Raw genomic sequence first — 18947 nt, 5'->3', positions numbered from 1 at the left:
ATTAAAACAAGTTTGTCGGGCCGGGCGCGGTGGCTCAAGCCTGTAATCCCAGCACTTTGGGAGGCCGAGAGGGGCGGATCATGAGGTCAGGAGATCAAGACCATCCTGGCTAACACGGTGAAACCCCGTCTCTACTAAAAAAAATACAAAAAAACTAGCCGGGCGAGGTGACGGGCGCCTGTAGTCCCAGCTACTCGGGAGGCTGAGGCAGGAGAATGGCGTGAACCCGGGAGGCGGAGCTTGCAGTGAGCTGAGATCCGGCCACTGCACTGCAGCCCGGGCGACAGAGCGAGACTCCGTCTCAAAAAAAAAACAAAAAAAAAAATACAAGTTTGTCTTTTTTACAAGTGCCATAGACACTTTTTTTTTTTCTTTTTGAGACGGAGTTTCGCTCTTGTTGCCCAGGCTGGAGTACAATGGCGCGATCTCGGCTCACTACAACCTCTGTCTCCCGGTTCAAGTGATTCTCCTGCCTCAGCCTGCCGAGAAGATGGTATTACAGGCATGCGCCACCACACCCCACTAATCTTGTATTTTTAGTAGAGACTGGGTTTCTCCATGTTGGTCAGGCTGGTCTCAAACTCCCCACCTCAGGTGATCCACCCACCTCAGCCTCCCAGTGTGCTGAGATTACAGGTGTGAGCCACCGCACCTGGCCAGGCCATTGCTGGATTCTAAGCTAGAATTTGAAGTGACCCCTTCAACTTAATTTAAGATTTTATAAGCTCACTTTGTTTGCTATATAGAAAGTTATCAGAAGGACACCAAGTGGACTAAAGCAGCCCAGTGAGCGAGTACCACAGCCATGCAGGGCAGACAGGCGCGGACCCGAATTGTGTGCACCATTGCAGGTGGCCGTGGAAATACAGTTTGGAGGGATTTTATGCTAGGGTCGGGGTGAGCCATTGGATGCGAGGGAGGAGTGAGGGCACAGTCAAAGATGACCCAACTTTCTGGCTGGAAAAACTGAGTCATATGAGGTTCCATTTCCTGTGAAGAGGAACATGGAGGAGGAACAGAATAGGGATGGGGGAGTGCAAGCACCCTGTTTCGGGAAAGGGTTTATTGAAGTAGTTGTGAGATCTTCACAGAGAGATGCCAAGAAGCCAGTTGGATGTTCAGATCTGGAACTCACAGTCATCAGCACGCAGATGATATTTCAAGTTTCAGAACTGGAAGATGCTGCTTAGAAAGAGCTCGTAGGGAACAGAGGTTCTCCGCCTTTGCAGACTCACTGTTGACATTTTAGGACAAGCATTTTATAACTTCCTTTTACTATCCTGAAATAAAATTTCTAGATCAGGTGGCCAGCCTACACACAAACTGCAAAAAGAAATCGTCTAATAAAAAAGAAAGGGGCCTGGCACGGTGACTCACACCTATAATCCCAGCACTTTGGGAGGCCCAGGCGGGTGGATCACGTCAGATCAGGAGTTCGAGACCAGTCTGGCCAACGTGGTGAAACCCCATCTCTACTAAAATCACAAAAATTAGCCAGGCCTGGTGGTGCGTGCCTGTAATCCCAGCTGCTCGGTAGGCTGAGGCAGGAGAATCACTTGAACCCGGGAGGCGGAGGTTGCAGTGAGCCAAGATCGTGCCACTGCACTCCAGCCTGGGCAACAGGGTGAGACTCTGCCTCAATTTAAAAAAAAAAAAGGGAGAAAATTGAGGCACAAAAATGCACCAGAATAGAGCTTCTCAAACTCGAGCATGTACAGAAATCACCCAAACATCCTATTAAAATGCAGATTCCAAACCAGCAGCTTGGGGTGGGCCCTGTATTCTGCATTTCTGACGATCTCTAGGTGATCCCAATACTGCTGTTATGTGGACCACCCTCAGAGTAACAGCATCCTAGAAGATGTAGTGAGGCAGTCAGATGTGTGCCATAGGTAGACTCACCGTGAACATGTCAGTGGTAAATGCAGAGCAATACGAGTGGATTGAATGGGCGTCCTGAGGATCATGAACAGTAATACAAAGGTGACTTGATTTTCTAAAATGGCAAATAACTCTCATTACATGCCAAATAAAGCAAAGTACAGGTTCTCTTTGTCAGATAAGCTTTATTTCTGGAAATTACAGTGTGTGTTTAACTGTGCAGAAAAGACTTTGTGTTTATATGTAAAACAGAGTTAAGTTCTAGCCTCAGATAATTGTAAAAAGGTTTTGAACCAAAGACAATTTTGTCCTCTACCTGCAATGGGCATTTGACAATGTCTAGACACAAGTTCAGTTGTCACAACTCAGGAGAAAAGCAGATGCTGCTGGTATGTAGTGGGAAGAGGCCAGGGATGCGGCTGGATATCTACAATGCACAGACAGGCAGCCCCCACCAGAAGGAATTATGTATCTAGCTGAAAATATTAACAGTGCCAAGTCAGAGAAAAACTGGCTTGCAGAGATATTTTCAAAAATGGTACAGACTAATAGCAATGGCTCACACCTATAATCCCAACACTTTGGGAGGATGAGGCGGGAGGATCACTTGAGCCTAGGAGTTGAAGACCAGCATGGGCAACATAACCCAAGTTTGTTTTTTGTTTTGTTTTGTTTTGTTTTTGAGACAGAGTTTCACTCTTGTTGCCCAGGCTCACTGCAACCTCCACCTGCTGGGTTCAAATGATTCTCCTGCCTCAGCCTCCTGAGTAGCTGGGATTACAGGCGCCTGCCACCAAGACTGGCTAATTTTTGTATTTTTAGTAGAGACGGGGTTTCTCCAGGTTGGCCAGGTTGGTCTTGAACTCCTGACCTCAGGTGATCCACCTGCCTCAGCCTCCCAAAGTGTTGGGATTACAAGCGTGAGCCACCCTGCCCAGCCAACCCAGGTCTTTTTGTAGAGACTCCATCTCTACAAAAAAAATTTAAAAATTAACCTAGTGTGGTGGCATGTGTCTGTAGTACCAGCTACTCAGGTGGCTGAATCAGGAGGTTCACTTGAGCCCAGGAGATCAAGGCTGCAGTGAACTATGATTATGCCACTGCACTCCAGCCTGAATGACAGAGCAAGACCCTACCTTCTAAAAAAAAAAAAATGAAAAAAATAAAAAATGAGTGCAAGATGAGGGACGACACCGCCTTGTGTGAAACTGTCTCACACATTACAAAGTGCCTCACGTTCCCAGCCCCTAACCACTAAATGCCAGCAGTGCCCCCTTTTATCAACCACAAGACATGCCCTAAAAATGGGAGTGTTGCATAAGAACAACAGCAGAGAGTGAAGAGAGAGGGGGGTCGGCAGGACGGAGCAACAGCAAGAAGAGCAGGAGCCAGCCAAAATGCTGTGCCAGGGCATGAGAAAGGCTGGTATGGCCAAATTAAAACATATGTCATTCTACGCATCTGTTGGTGACTCTGTAATTAATACAAAAATAATTACATCTCTTTGCCTGGCTCTCCCTCACCAACTACTTAATGAACACTGCCAAGAACTTTTTAGATATGTAATTAAATTTTTTATTTATTTCCATTTTATTTTTATAGTAGTAGCTCAATATATTAGAAAAAAAAAAAATGCAGCAGCAAAGCCCAGCCTCAACTACCATTTGAGAGGCAACTAACAGTATCCACTTCCTTTTTTTCTCAATCTGTTCCATGCAATTCATTCTGAACAACAGGAAATAATAGCAACAGCTCTCTTATTCCCCTTCCCTCCATTTTTCAGTTTTAATTATCTGCCAGGATCTCCTCTTTGGACACAGAGAGAAACAAGGTTTTTTCTTTTATTTTAATATAAGAGATAATTTGGCTGGGCACGGTGGCTTACGCCTGTAATCCCAACATTTTGGGAGGTCAAGGCAAGAGGATTTCTTGAGTTCAGGAGTTCGAGACCAGCCTGGGCAACATGGCGAAATCCCGTATCTACAAAAAATACAGAAAAAATTAGCCGGGTGTGGTCCCAGCTTTTCAGGAGGCTGAGGTGGGAGGATTACCTGAGCCCAGGAGGCAGAGGTTGCAGTGAGCCAAGATCATGCCACTGTACTCAAGGCTGGGCAACAGAGTGAGACCCTGTCTCAAAAAAATAGAAAAAGAAAAAAAATATATATGTTTTAGAAATAATAATGTGTTGTCCCAAAGTGGTCCAAGATTCGGATCTTCTCTTTACCCTTCTTCAGGTATAGGAACACTGACCTTTCCAAAAACCCACCACTTCCATCAGTCACGCTGGGATCCAGGAGACTTCTCCAATAGAAATACCCCCATAGATAAGTTTCATAAAAGACATTCGTATCTGAAATTTAAAAGTAACTATACTCAGACAATGGCCGGGTGCAGTGGCTCACGCCTGTAATCCCAGCACTTTCGGAGGCCAAGGTGGGTGGATCACCTGAGGTCGGGAGTTCAAGACCAGCCTGACCACCATGGAGAAACCTTCATCTCTACTAAAAATACAAAATTAGCTAGGCATGGTGGCGCATGCCTGTAATCCCAGCCACTCGGGAGGCTGAGGCAGGAGAATTGCTTGAACTCGGGGGCGGAAGTTGCAGTGAGCCAAGATATGGCGCCATTGCACTGCAGCCTAGGTGACAGAGCGAAACTCTGTCTCAAAAAAAAAAAAAGTAACTATACTCAGATATTCTTGGAAAAACGCCTCTAAATCACTAATAATCTCAATATTCAGTGCTTAAAAACATTACCAAAGTATTACAATAAACATTACCAAAGTATTACTTCTTATATACAAGTATATAAGCAGCAGTGGCTGAAGAGACAAGAATGACCACAGGCCCAACATCTTTACATCTCTTAACCCTCTGTTTCCTAGGTTGAAAGTGTAGAAATTATGATCTCCTGCACTGCAGCATTGTGAAGTTGACACGAGGTGAAGCAATGTCACATTTCACCGCAACAGGATCCTTTCATGCTGAGATCCAAAAAAGCCAGATAACCTGAGTCAAGAATCACAGAAAGTCAATAACAAAATCAGGCCTGAGGTCTCGAGAACTAGAAAACTTCCTTGGTTTTCGCACGGGAATCTATCATGTGTGCTTATTTCACATTGCATTCCTGTATCAAAACATCTCATGTCCACCATAACTATATACACCTACTATGTACCCACAAAAATTAAAAATAGGGCTGGACATGGTGGCTCATGCCTGTAATCCCAGCACTTTGGGAGGCCAAGGCAGGGAGAATGGCTTGAACCCAGGAGTTCAAGACCAGCCTGGGCAACATGGCAAAACCCTGTCTCTACAAAAAATACAAAAGAATTAACCGGGTGTGCTGGTGCACACCTGTGGTTCCAGCTTCTCAGGAGGCTGAGGTGGGAGGATCGCCTGAGCCCAGGAGGCTCTACAAAATACAAAACTTAGCCGGGCATGGTGGCACACCTGTAGTCCCAGTTACTCAGGAGGCTGATGTGGGAGGATGGATTAAGCCCGGGAGATCGAGGCTGTAGTGAGCTGTGATTGCACCACTGCACACTAGACTGGGTGATAGAATAAAACCCTGTCCCCCACCTCCCCAACCCCCAAACAAAACAAAACAGATTTTTAATTAAAAAATTGAAAAACAAACAGAATCTGTCATGAAGGTATTTTTCAGCAAACAACACTCAGGTATATTTGTGAATCTTAAATAGGGAAGAAAAGAGTCATCAAATAAACCTGGCAAGTACTGGGTTAAGTAAAGACACACTATGTTTGGTTTGGTTTTAACTGTAGGACTTCTCAGAGTCTTTAATATGTTAATGTGTGTTGTGCATTTCCAAGACAGGAACTATAATAAAAATCATTGTTTTCTTTCTCCTTGCTTTCATTCCCAGGACAAACTTTGCCCTAAAAGAAACCCAGTTAGAAAACTCTGGGTGTTGATCTAATCTGGAGCCACTTCAAGGAAGTGATAATAAAACAAAGTTCCATGAAATTGGTGTCACATTGATATCATGGTCAAAGAGGAGAAAATGATGGCCTCCAGTAGGCCCGGCGTGAAACAGTCCTCCAGCCAGGACTTCACTCTTGTTTCACAGTGTAATGTCACTGCAGTTTCCAAAAGTCCACCAATTTCTGGCCTCCACTTTTTCTTGGACCCATCTCTCTTCTTCCAACCACATGATCATCCTCCTTTAAGTTTCTAGACCTGCCAGAGGATCTCAACCAATTCAAAACAAAGATTGCCAGGGGCCCTTTTTCTCTCGAGTGCACATCTAATGTCAAAGGGAAATGGTTCTCTCCACTGATGGTGATCAAGGCGTTCACCTGTAATCTAGGTAGGGTGGTGCCTGTCATGATCTTGGAAGCTTCAGAGTAGGAAGGACTAAATTTAAAGCCATCCTCTGATTTTTATTAGCTGTGAACACTAGGACAAGTCACTTACTTTTATCTCTCTCTCTCTCTTTTTTTTTTTTTTTTTTTTTTTTTTTTTTTGTTGTTGTTGTTGAGACAGAGTCTCGCTCTGTTGCCCAAGCTGGAGTGCAGTGGTGCAACCTCAGATCACTATAACCTCCACCTCCCAGGTTCAAGCGATTCTCATGCCTCAACCTCCCAAGTAGCTGGAATTATAGAAGTGCACCTCCATGCCCGGCTAATTTTTGTATTTTTAGTAGAGACAAAGTTTCGCTATGTTTACCAGCTGGTCTTGATCTCATAACCTCATGTGATCCACCCACCTTTGCCTCCCAAGGTGCTGGGATTACAGGCGTGCACCACCATGCTCAGCCTTTATCTCTCATTTTTAAAATGAATTTGTTTCAAGAGTTAACAGTAATGTGTATAAAGTGACTGGAATTTGGTAGATACATAATAACTGGTTGCTAGTATTCCAATCATACTATTCTTTACCAAGAAATAGTTTGAAATGTCTGTTATGATTATCTTGTGCATAATTTCTCTACACATATCAAATATCATCTGATTTTCAATTTGTCTTTATCCTTCCACTAGAAATTTGGAAGCTTTCCTTTTCTAAAAAGACTAATTATATTTAGGTTTAATGTTTTTTCTCACTAAAATGAACACTGCCACTAAATAACAAGATGTAAACAAGAAACTGCACTCAGATTGGGCTGAAAGAAATTGCATACTTTCCACATAGTAATCCAGAGCAAAATTCTTGGAAAGAAAAATCACCCTGTTACTAAGTAGCACTTCTCTACCACAAAAATGTTCCTATCTTTTGACAGGAATTCCACGCTTAAGAATTTAAGCCTATGAAAATATTCCAGCACACAGAAAAGCCTGAAACACAAAGATGTTCATCATAGTGTTGTGTATTGTTGAATAAAAATTGCAAACATTAAATGCTCAATATTACATTATCATAGTATCGTAAACTATTATAATGTATGTGATAGAACTTCTACAGCTGTTTATGCTGGTGCTTTCCAGTGAAAAACTATCTCCAGACAGGTGCATCATACAGTCAGCATATATAACTATGTAAACCTAACAAAATGCATGGGACGGCCAGACACAGTGGCTCACACCTGTAATCCCAGCACTTTCGGTGGCTGAGGCAGGCGGATCACCTGAGGTCAGGAGTTCAACACTAGCCTGGCCAACATGGTGAAACCCCATCGCTACTAAAAATACAAAAATTAGCTGAGCATGGTGATGCATGTCTGTGATCCCAGCTACTCAGGAGGCTGAAGCAGAATTACTTGAACCCAAGAGGCGGAGGTTGTAGTGAACCAAGATCGTGCCACTGCACTCCAGCTTAGGTGACAGAGCGAGGCTCCGACTCAAAAAAAAAAAAAAGCATGGAGAAAGAAAAGACTAGAAGGAAATACAGCAGAATGTGAATGAGAGCTTTAAGCCTGGTATGACCATAGGTTAATGGTTTTCTTTTTTTCCCAAAAAACTTTATAGTGAAAAATCATACATTATCTATTTTAATTTCTAATTTCAGTAAAATACACATAACGTAAAATTTATCATTTTCACTATTGAGTGTACAATTGAGTGGCTTTAAGTATATTCAGATTGTTGTGCAAACATAACAATATCCATCTACAGAATTTTTCATCTTACAAAAGATGAAACTGAAACTGTGTTCAGAGTGAACAAGAATTCTTTTTTCTTTTCCCATCTCATCCCCAGCCCCTGGCAACCACCATTCCTCTTTCTGTTTCTATGAGTTTGACTACCACCAGATACGTTATATGGTTATAACCATATAGTATTTTTCTTTTTGTGACTGGCTTATTTTCACTTAGCATAATGTTCTCAGGATTCACCCCTGTTGTAGAATGTGTCAGAATTTCTTCCATGCCTAGGGCTAATATTCCATTGCATGTACGTACGTATCACATTTGCTTATCCACTCATCCGCTGGACACTTGGGTTGTTTCTGAGTTTTGGCTATTGTGAATAATGTTGCTATGAACATGGGTGTTCAAATATTCCTTCCACACATTATATTTAAAATATTATTTTTTTCTTTTTTCTTTTTTTTTTTTTTTTTTTTTTTTGAGACGGAGTCTCGCTCTGTCGCCCAGGCTGGAGTGCAGTGGCCGGATCTCAGCTCACTGCAAGCTCCGCCTCCCAGGTTCATGCCATTCTCCTGCCTCAGCCTCCCGAGTAGCTGGGACTACAGGCGCCCGCCACCTCGCCCGGCTAGTTTTTTGTATCTTTTAGTAGAGACGGGGTTTCACCGGGTTAGCCAGGATAGTCTTGATCTGACCTCGTCATCCGCCCGTCTCGGCCTCCCAAAGTGCTGGGATTGCAGGCTTGAACCACCGCGCCCGGCCTATTTTTTTTCTTAATTTAAAGTTGCAACATTTTGGCCAGTCTAGGTGGCTCACACCTGTAATCTCAGCACCTTGAGAGGCTGAGGTGGGAGGACTGCTTGAGCCCAGGAATCTGAGACCAGCCTGGGCAACACAGGCTCTACAAAATAAAAACTAAACCTACTCAGGCATGATGGAGTGTGCCCGTGGTTCCAGTCACTCAGGAGGTTGAGGTAGGAGGATCACTTGAGCCTGGGAGGTCAAGGCTGTAGTAAGCCGTGATGATGCCACTGCACAAGTATAGTGACAGAGTGAGATTCTGTCTTAAAAGGAAAAGAAAAAGAAAATTGCAACTTTCATTTTAGATACAGAGGGTACATATGCAGTTTGTTGCCTGGGAATATTGCGTGATACTGAGCTGTGGGGTATGGATCTCATCACCCAGGCAGTGAGCATAGTACCTGATAGGTAGTTTTTCAACCCATTTCCTCCTTCCTCCCTCCCCCGCCCCAGTAGTCCCTAGTGTCTCTTGTTCCCGTGTTTACATCCGTGTGTGCTCAGTGTTTAGCTCCCACTTATGAGTGAGAACATACGGTATTTAAATAGTTTTTGCTCAAAGTTGACTCCTCCTTTTCATGTTCCACGGTCTTGTTATATAACTATGACTTTACTCAGAACATTCGGACAAATAAAGTAGTGGAGGTGGGCAAGGTGATCACTCTGGGGAAAAATCACCTGGGCTACACCTCAGAAAATAATGCATCTTTCTGTTGTTCTGATTCCCATTACAGGACGAATGCCTTAGTTTCCACTTTCCAGCCTGGATCCCCTCACACTGAACCCTTCTTCGCTGCACCATCCTGCTTCTGACATTGAACTCCTTGAACTCCTCCTGACACCCTGGCTCCAAGAAGACTGCCAAAAAAAAAAAAAAAAAAAAATCACCCCAGCCATTTCTCTTCATCCTCACTAACAATTTGGTAATGAAGTATTGATTTCCACTTCTCTGCTTATGGGCGATATTAGATTTTCATTGATAAACTGCAATGGGGCTGTCTCGTCTCCACAGTACCCTTTTCACTGTCACAAGAAAACAAAGTGCCACTGAAGAAAAGTAATGACTGAGAACATTGATGTACTTATTTTGTCAGTTTGTAACAGGAAAGTGGGGGGGAGTATAAGTCTTCATAGTTTAATGTCCAAGTGGGCTGCACTAGATGTAGACACTTGGAGGCTTACTTTTCATGGTAATGTCCATTTCCTATTTATAACCCCTCTGGGAACGTTTGTCTAAAGGAAATGTTTCTGTTCAGTGTAACAATTACGGTTGCACCTGGATTGCCCAGTCCTGCCCCTGCACTAGGGGGCCATTAATCACTGCAAAGTAGAAGAATTATTGAGTTAAACCAGAGTTTGAGCCAAGAAAACCCCTGAACAATGTTCATCTTCTGTGAAACTTGTTCAAATAGTTAAGCTTAACCATGTTGCTGCCAAAAATTTTTCCTATGCAGTGGTGAGGCACCTTGATCATCATCATCATCTTGATTGGTTAAAAAAAAATAGTTTTAAGCACACACCACTGTCGTATGAGAACTGCAAATTGGGAGAACTGGTGAAATGCAGAATCTGAGAGAATGCGAAAAGATGAGATCACTGCAGGGTACAAAGTTCTGCAGCAGTCTTTTCTGGTAATCCCTTTCTGCAGGACCTGATGTTTATGGGCTCTAAAACGCAGCTTAGCTTAAGAAGCAACAGAAAGCATGAAATAGGGTGTCCATTTTAAATGTGTTCCTGCAACTTTTTTCATTAAAACTTTGAGGGCCCAATTTTAATTTGTGGAATATTCCCGTTAATAATGAGATCTAATTAAGACATCCATTAAAAGCCCGTTAAAGTTAATTTAACGTAAAAATTCCAATAGAACTGTATTAGATTTTCTCCATTAAATTAACGTTATGGATTTTTAACGGATGTCTTAATTATACATTATTATTAACGGGAATACTGTATTACACAGATTAAAATCAGGTCCTAAGTCAACTTGGAAAAGCTAAGAGCATGTTTTAATATTAAAAGTCTTGCATACCTAGTGCACAGTTTGGAGACGCAAGGATAGATCTGTTTACTCTAGTTGAACATTTTCTATACAATTGAAAGCAACCTATAGTAGATAAATCCATCATTGCATTTAAACAATGAATTTCCTTATTCTCAAAGGACAAATAAGTCTGGATTATGTGGTAAATTGCTACTCAGCTATGGTGAAATATTTATACTATTCCAGGCACAACACTAGGAACTATATGATTCTGAAACAAAAGGAATATTTTCTGTTGTTGCTTTAATTACCAAGGTTATTTTTTTTTTTAAATCTCAACACTGACAAAATGAAACCAAATATCTCTTCCTCACCATTTCTCAAGGAGGCTGCCCGTTGGAATTGTTTTGGGAATTTCGACATGATCCCTAAATTCAACATTGGGATTTAAAAAAAAAAAACCTTCTTATTTACCTCCTAGGGAAAGTGTTGCCCTTATGCCACATATAATAGCAAATTGCTTTTTTTATGGCATGCATAACCTAGATGGGAAAAAATATGGCGCTTCGGGGAAGGAGGGAAAAAGTAAATGAAGTTCCAGGAATGTCATTCTGAAGTAATGAGGCATGGACAGAAAATATACCCCTCACATCATCGGATTGAGATGGCAGTCGAAATAGCTTCATTGAAGTGTCAGCACTCATCCATCAATCAATCACCCACAAGGAAAAATAGCAACAGTACAACCGGGCGGCTTTTATGGGATTTACTCTTGGGCATAGGGAATAGCGGCTCAAATGTAGTTCTGACATGAAAAGCAAGGTGCTGATATTATTTTTTATGATGGGAGGATCATAAAGTGAATTGAGAACAGTGAGGTCTGTCTTTGCTTAACCTATTCAACCAGAAATGAATGGAGCTCGACTGGAAAGGAACAGTCTTCGGATGGGTTAAGATTGAAGGGTGGACTGGACTCTACTGAGCACTGTCCTTCAACAAGGAAATTCTATTAAAGGAAAATCAATGCATTAGCATTGGGGTTCTTGAAGCTGTTAAAAATTGTCTGCTCCAATCCAGAGTTATTAGGCCAAAGTTACATAATTCAGATCTCACTGCAACCATCCAAAAGCAGATTCTCAAGCCCTTGCTCCAATGGGGGAAGGAGATCAATACAATTCCCAATTCCATGGAAATTGTTTCCCTTCTAAGAAAGAAAAAATAAACCATCTGCTTCAACATATAATCGATATGGTTTTGTTAGCGCAATTTCTATGGTGGGATGGGGTGGGAGGTGAGATTCAAAAATATTGATAAATTTGTTAAGACTGGTAAATTGCCGCCTGGCAACCATGCATGTCACTGCTGAGGGATGGCTGCTAAGGTTCACCTTAGAAAACAAGATCTGGGCTGGCACTGGGGCATATACTTGGCTCTCAGCATATTCCTCGAGGCCAGGCCTCTCTTCATTTGGCCAGCCCTCTGAGGCTTCTAGAAACTTCTTTCTGGTGGAAAAAAACTAACATAAACTCAAGAGAATGTCTTTATCCACCTTCATACCACTGCTTTCTTTTCCCTGAATAAAAGACAGCTCTGATAAGTGAGAACTTTAGAATTGGAAAGGATGATGTGCAAATATAATGCAAATTACCCTCAAGTATCTCCATTCTGCCACCACCTGTTGGTACCAGTAAGAAGGAGAGATCGCCTTTTCTTCCCCATCCATCCTTCCAGCTAAGACCACCAGCCACCTGCAAATTGAGATGCCCATTTAAAAATGTATATGTCAACATTTAAATGTTATGTATTTGGCCTTATTTTGTAGTTCAGCAAATTCTCCAAATACACAGCATGTTACAAAGCACTGGTGGCACACGGAACAACAGGAAATGATATTTATTTAGCAAATTCATTTAACAAATATTGTTGGGCACCTGTTATGTGTGACACTGTCCTAGGCACTGTGGGATAACAACAGTAAACACTTCACACAACAGCCTGGCCTTCCTATTGTTTTACAAGAGCTCCTAAAGATAGCTGATACCAAGACACTTGAGGGACACAGTTCATGTAGAACTAAAATATTAGTATTTCAGAATAAGGATTTTTTTTTCCTAAAAAGCATACAGAGAGGAAATAGCTTAAAAATAGGTCAAGACCTAAAAACAGAATATGTAATCATGAAATAAATTGGATAACCCAGACAGTCCCCACAGAATTTCTTTCAGGTCACAGATTTCTTAAAACTCATCCCCAAAATGTGCCTGCTTGGTTGTTTGAATCTTGCATAATTAATGTCACAGGCGCAAGCCGCTGAACTTAGTTGAGATGGAGAAAACAAACAAATGCAATGACATATCTGAGAAGCATTTATGTAACTCTGGTTAAGTGGTGAGGAGGGGTGTGTGAAGACAGTGTGCATGCCTATGTGTGTGTATTCATATATATGTGTATACATATGAATTTCACTGTTATTTTCCAGGGTCTATGGACAATGTGGCAGTAAGAATCTATGATGTTCTGAAACTTTTCACAGTAAATCCAAAGATTACAGACCTTACAAGGTGCTTGCATTCTGTTGCTTTTCCATCTGTCACTTCTCAGGTTATTTGACTGTGTTCAAACCTTCTTTTCTTTTTCGTTGAGCTTCATTTTTTAAGCTTGTTAAATGCTTTTGTTTAAAAAAAAAAAAAAAAAAAAAACCCAAATGTCATTTTTCACATTATCCTCTTTTCTCTGCAACAAGGATAGTAAGATGTAGATGAATGCAAAAATAATAACAACAATACGGAAATATATTAAAGGCTTTAAAATATGCACATATGTAGTTCTAAAGAGCAATAACGGTAGTATCTATTTCGAAGATGCATTAGGCAAAAAAGAAATCAAAACTGAAATTTTCGTGTATTTTTCCCCTTGTAAGATGTTAAAATGCTAATTTCATTTTCTCCTTTCCTCTATGTGGCACTTTCTCAAAATATCTATGAAATACTTTTAGACAAAGATTGAGCTGGAGAAAGAGATACAAATCTCCATCCCCCCCAGACAGAGACATGTTTCCATTGTAGGAAGGCATTAAACATTTTGAAACTTGTGAATCATCTTTAGAATTTCTACTGGGGAATTTTACCTCTTCATCCGAAGTAAAAGCCACTTATCTCCTTTGGTTCCCAGTGACAGATTCAGAGGCATACGCAGATATACAATTTTCAGGCTCTAGTTAATCTTCTTCCAATAGTTACGAACAATGGGCTAACGGGTGTGGGTGTTTCTCCAAAAATTATTCATGCACAAGGCAGCCCAAAGCTTCAGGGAAAAGTCGAAATGTGTTATGGATTAGAATAGGACTGTTTTAAAATGCTAGGACCAGGTGGAACGCTATTTCTGCAACAGGACTCTGTCCATTTCCTTTAGAACAATATATTCCAAGTAAAATGGCTCTTCCAAGGAATGACACCCTGACTTGGCACCCTTCGGTATACAAATTATTTTACCAAGAGCCATGATTATTATTAAGGCCTTTTAAAATACAGGCTGTTTGGAAAAAGAGAGATTAAATATTCACAGCCCTTTGTATCATGTTTAATGCTTAAAACAGCTTTTAGAAGTACAAGTAATAACTTTTTGGTAAGAAACCCCAGGAGAAGTCAAAAAATTTGAACAAAGGCATTACAAAAAAAAAAAAAATCTAACCACTCCACTCAACTCTTTCGGAAAATAAATTTCAATGTGTTCAATGAATTGTCTTGAACCTGAAACCTAAAACATTTGGATATCAGTCCCCTGCCAGTAGCTAATATTAACAGAATGTGAACAATCATACAATTATGTCTCAAATGTGAAGACTTTGTACAGTAATATTTTCACTTTCTAAATGACCCCTATAACATTCAGGAATTATAGATGTGTATCTATGTTTTTTAAGTGCAGAAAGTTCAACCAGTCTTCAGAGAAGTAACAGTGATGTCCATTGTGCATTGAAATAAATATTACAAACATTCCAGTTTTGCAATACAATACCCGAGCTTTCGAACACATCAGATGCTAGAATGTGTAATGCAAGTCAAAAAAGCTGACATACAAAACAATTCCCATTTGGCTCCAGGTTCCTAAATGTCACAATATCTTGGGTTACAATACACTTTTTGATCTCCTGATGATGTCCTTCTAATCCCTTCTGACTTTGATTCCTAACAGCCAGGCACTGTTAGCATGAATCATAAACTTCCAAACCCCTTTAAAATCAAGAAGCTAGCTGATCATAGAGCCTTTTTAATGGCCGACCAGTTCTTGTTCTCCAGAGCTTTTGCACCTTTTTGGGAAACCTGACATCAAACACATTTATGTCATCTATTTGCTCCCTTGCATTAACTCTAGATTTTTTTTTTAATTTCTTTTGGAAAGGGCAGGGGGGAAGTGGGTCAGAGCGAGTTTCAAGAATCACATTCATCCTTGCTCTAAAGGAAAGCGTTTACTTGCCAGCAAAGAAAGGCAAACACATTTTTATATTCAGAAAGCAGACCGGTCATTTTCAAAGAAAAATGACTGCAACCATACCTGTAGAATGTTTCTGTGCAAACGCACTAATTTTCTATCACCTGCATGCTGTAGATAATACATTTGCCTGTATACTAGGAAGAAAACCAAGGTTGTTTTCCCCGAGTACAATGCCGCTTGGATGGCTGGGAGCGTAAGCCTTCCGTGCATTTTTATAGTGTACATATTTGTATATACTAACTATATCGCCATGTATGAACACAGATTTTGTTATATTTGCTTGTTTCTGTTTCCTACCAAACTGGCCCACAATGGGGATTCTTTTGTATAGAAAAAATATGCTTGTAATTTTTTCCTGGTCATTCTCTTTCAATAGCTTATGAAAGAATTAGATCTGAGTTTACAAAGAAACTATAAGAACCAAGTTTGTCTGTCTGCATGAGTCCCGTCCAATTGCTGGATCTAGGGAGGAACCAACGTCCTAATTCAGAGTTTTCCTTTTAAAGGCATGCTTTACCCCCGTGGGAAAACTGCACACTCATCCATGTAGAATTATTCTCTTTGTATTTTATCTAATAGTGCCTGAAAATTTTTTTAATGTCTTCTTAGAGGAAGAATTCATAATTGTCAAAATTTGAAACATTAGCTTAATTTTGTTTTTATGACCTCGAGATTCTTCTCCTTATTTATTCGGTTGCTGTTGTAATGGGGCCCCAGGCCATTCCTGACATCGGCGTGTTCTTCTTCTGCATTAAGGATGTTTTTGAAATTACAGAGATTATTGAGCCAACAGGCTGTTTTAATCAAAACCATGTTTCACTTGTTTTTGATGATTATAAATTGTCCTTGCAATGAAAAAAAAAAACACTTTTCTGCTAGGAAGATTATACCACCCTGTGGCCAAACAGATTCATCACAGATAGGCATCTATGCCCACTTCTCTGGGATCTGGAAAATTCTTCCCTTGGCTGACCCCAATTTCTTTTACTCCCCATCATCCTGAATATTAGCTTTCAATGCAGTCACTATTTGAAATTTCCAAAGGCTTTGCCGCATTGTCACTGCCCAAAGACAACCAACCAGCTGGAAATGCTGGCTTTCCTGCTTGAAACGAAGGGGGCCGGGTGCGGTGGCTCACACCTGTAACCCCAGCACTTTGGGAGGCCGAGGCAGGCGGATCACTTGAGGTCAGGAGTTTGAGACCAGCCTGGCCAACATGGCAAAACCTCGTCTCTACTAAAAATACAAAAAAATTAGCCGGGCGTGGTGGCACTTGCCTGCAGTCCCAGCTACTTAGGAGGCTGAGGCAAGAGAATTACTTGAGCCTGGGAGGCGAAGGTTGCAGTGAGCTGAGATGGTGCCACTGCACTCCAGCCTGGGCAACAGAGCGAGACTCCTCAAAAAAAAGAAAAAAAAGAAGGAATTTTCAGAAAAAGTGCTCCCTTTTATGTCCCGTGATGCCACCATCCTGTCCTCCTTCGTAATCATGAACAATCTGATCTTGATCTCCCACATAATTTAAACCAGGCAAAAAGAAACATTGACAGCAGCCCCTTGCTGAATAAAAATGACTTTGTTTAGAGGCACTTAAGATGTATGCCTGTGTGTGATGCCGCAGCATTGAAATTATCTGTAGAAGGGGAATTTTTTTAAATACAATTTCATCACTAGAAATAAATTCCAATGGTGGAGACGAAGAAAACCCTTAAATTATATCACAAAAGCCATTATTTTTTGCATCCAAAGAGTTTTTTTTTTTTTTTTAAGGAAAATCATTCTACTTTGAGAATTGTAATTAAAGCCCTAAATAACAGACATTACTTTTTTGAGCTATTGTGAAAAAATAACAACACACTCGCCAAGGTTGTATGGAGCCCCTGATTTCCATCAAAAAGGTTTCTATAAGTATATTATTTACATTTTTATACATGATAACTCTTTCCTTTGTGTTGATAAAAAAGTCTTTTTTTTTCCCCCACTCAGCAGTTATTGGAAATAGACTGTTCCCATCTGAAACCTTATAGTAATTTGCATCAGGAAACCCAACTGCTGACATTAAGGACCTGGGTGTGTTCAATTATGATTTTGCTGGAGGCTGTCCCTCATTTTAATGCTGCAGATATTGAACCACCTTCCTGAAACCTAGCTGATATGGAATAGCAGAGACATGCCTCTCAACACCATTAGCTTTGCAAATGGCTTCATTTCAGTCAACGTCGACTTCTGCTTTGGCCAATTGAAAAATGAAAATTAAAGGAGAGAAGAAAAAAAAAATACACAGATGCACTTAAAACATGAAAAGAATTATTTATATGATAAAAATATATTTAGATTTTCAAAGCACAAGACTGAATAGAAGTGCTCTTTTTATGCTTTCTGGAGATGTTACTGTTAAATGTCTTTCTACATCAGGCTTAATAAATCTGTAATGACATTTGATGGATTGATTTCTGCCTATGTGTGTTTTTTAAAGATGGCAAGAGAGGAAAAAGGCAAAAGCGGGGGGATGAGGGTGGAAAAGAACAGCACCGACCCCCAAGGAGGCCAAGCAAGGACATATTGGTAGGCGTCCCTGTTGTTTGGACCTGCTGACCCACTTCCAGAATCTCCCCTCATCTCCATCAGATTTATTTATTTATTTATTTTTTACAAATGCCAGCACCCCTTGTTTGGTTTCTGGGCTGCCTCTGACTGCTCTCATCTCTGATCAGCTCATGCCGGCGTAATTTATGATGTAATCTCAACAGAGGCAGTGGGCGGCTGTCTCACAAATTCAAGCATGCAAGGCAGAGAGCAGCCGTGATTGAGATGGCCCGACCTTCTCCACCTCAAAGCGATGGCCCTGCTTACCACTCAGTTTCCCTGTGTACTCCCCTCCACTTTCTTTAACGTCCTGGGAGAATTGGACCATGTTTCATACACAAGCTGCCCAAGCAGACGCTGATGCCCCACCAGAAATGATTTGTTGTCTGTGCACAGCTAGCCCTCGGCTCCTGTGTTGTGTGGTTGCATGAGTCCCGTAGTCATTAAATTATGATGGCTACCGTATCACCTGTTAGCGCCACATCATTGCCATGGCTCCATGTCTAGGACATAAAATGGGAGCGGCCAGGCTAGAGAGAGCAAGCCAGGTGAGGAATGAGGGAGGTAGCCATGGCGAAGTGTTGGGATAAGCACCTTGGACCCAATCAAAGAGTTCTTGGTCATCATTTACTTAGTGAACACTGAGCACCTACTATGTGGCAGGTCTGAGGATGACACAATCCTGTTATGAGAACAGGATTGAGAGCCAAACTGTGTTAAGGTCCAGGTCCTGTCATGTTTTATCTGTGTGATCTAAGGCAAGATCGCAGAAAGAAAAGAACACAAAGCAAGGATGAGAATGGGGGCTGTGGAAGCTCAGAGGTGGCTCCCAGCTAACCTGAGAAGTCATGGAAGGATGAAGGCAAAACCTGTGCCATCACTGCAGTAATTTCTCAAAGGAGTGTGGAAAAACCACGGGGACAGGAGAGTGTGTGCCTTAACCACCCCCTTCTTCCAATCTAGTCCATGAACAACTCTTGTGGTTTCTAACCTCAAAATACGTGAATCTTTTTACTCTAGGTCTCTCCTAGACATCTGGGATGACCACCCAACTAATCTCCCATCTGTCATCCTAAGCCCTCTAAACCCAAATCCACGCTCCACATAGTAGCTGAAGTGATGCTTTAATAAAGTAAAGCAAATCTTGTCATTTTGCTCCTCAAG

At 41.3% G+C, this 18947-nt stretch overlaps 1 protein-coding gene across 2 annotated transcripts in view; it reads left to right on the top strand.

The window, feature by feature from the left end:
- The window catches only part of TSHZ2 (teashirt zinc finger homeobox 2), a 506843-nt gene extending 489196 nt beyond the window's left edge, over positions 1 to 17647 (top strand). The window contains exon 3 of one of the 2 annotated variants that reach the window (XM_037982634.2): positions 9460 to 17647. Coding sequence is in view for 1 of the 2 variants with exons in the window: in XM_037982635.2 (XP_037838563.2) it covers positions 9460 to 9461 (2 nt within the window). In the remaining variant the exon portion in view is untranslated. The remainder of the gene's footprint in view (positions 1 to 9459) is intronic. The other variant, XM_037982635.2, reaches the window with a different exon arrangement.
- Positions 17648 to 18947: the final 1300 nt, after the last annotated feature.

Source organism: Chlorocebus sabaeus, chromosome 2 (assembly GCF_047675955.1).
Source record: "Chlorocebus sabaeus isolate Y175 chromosome 2, mChlSab1.0.hap1, whole genome shotgun sequence".
Classification (NCBI taxonomy): domain Eukaryota; kingdom Metazoa; phylum Chordata; class Mammalia; order Primates; family Cercopithecidae; genus Chlorocebus; species Chlorocebus sabaeus.
Note: the sequence above shows the minus strand (reverse complement) of the source record. Positions and strands in the feature narration are given on the sequence as shown.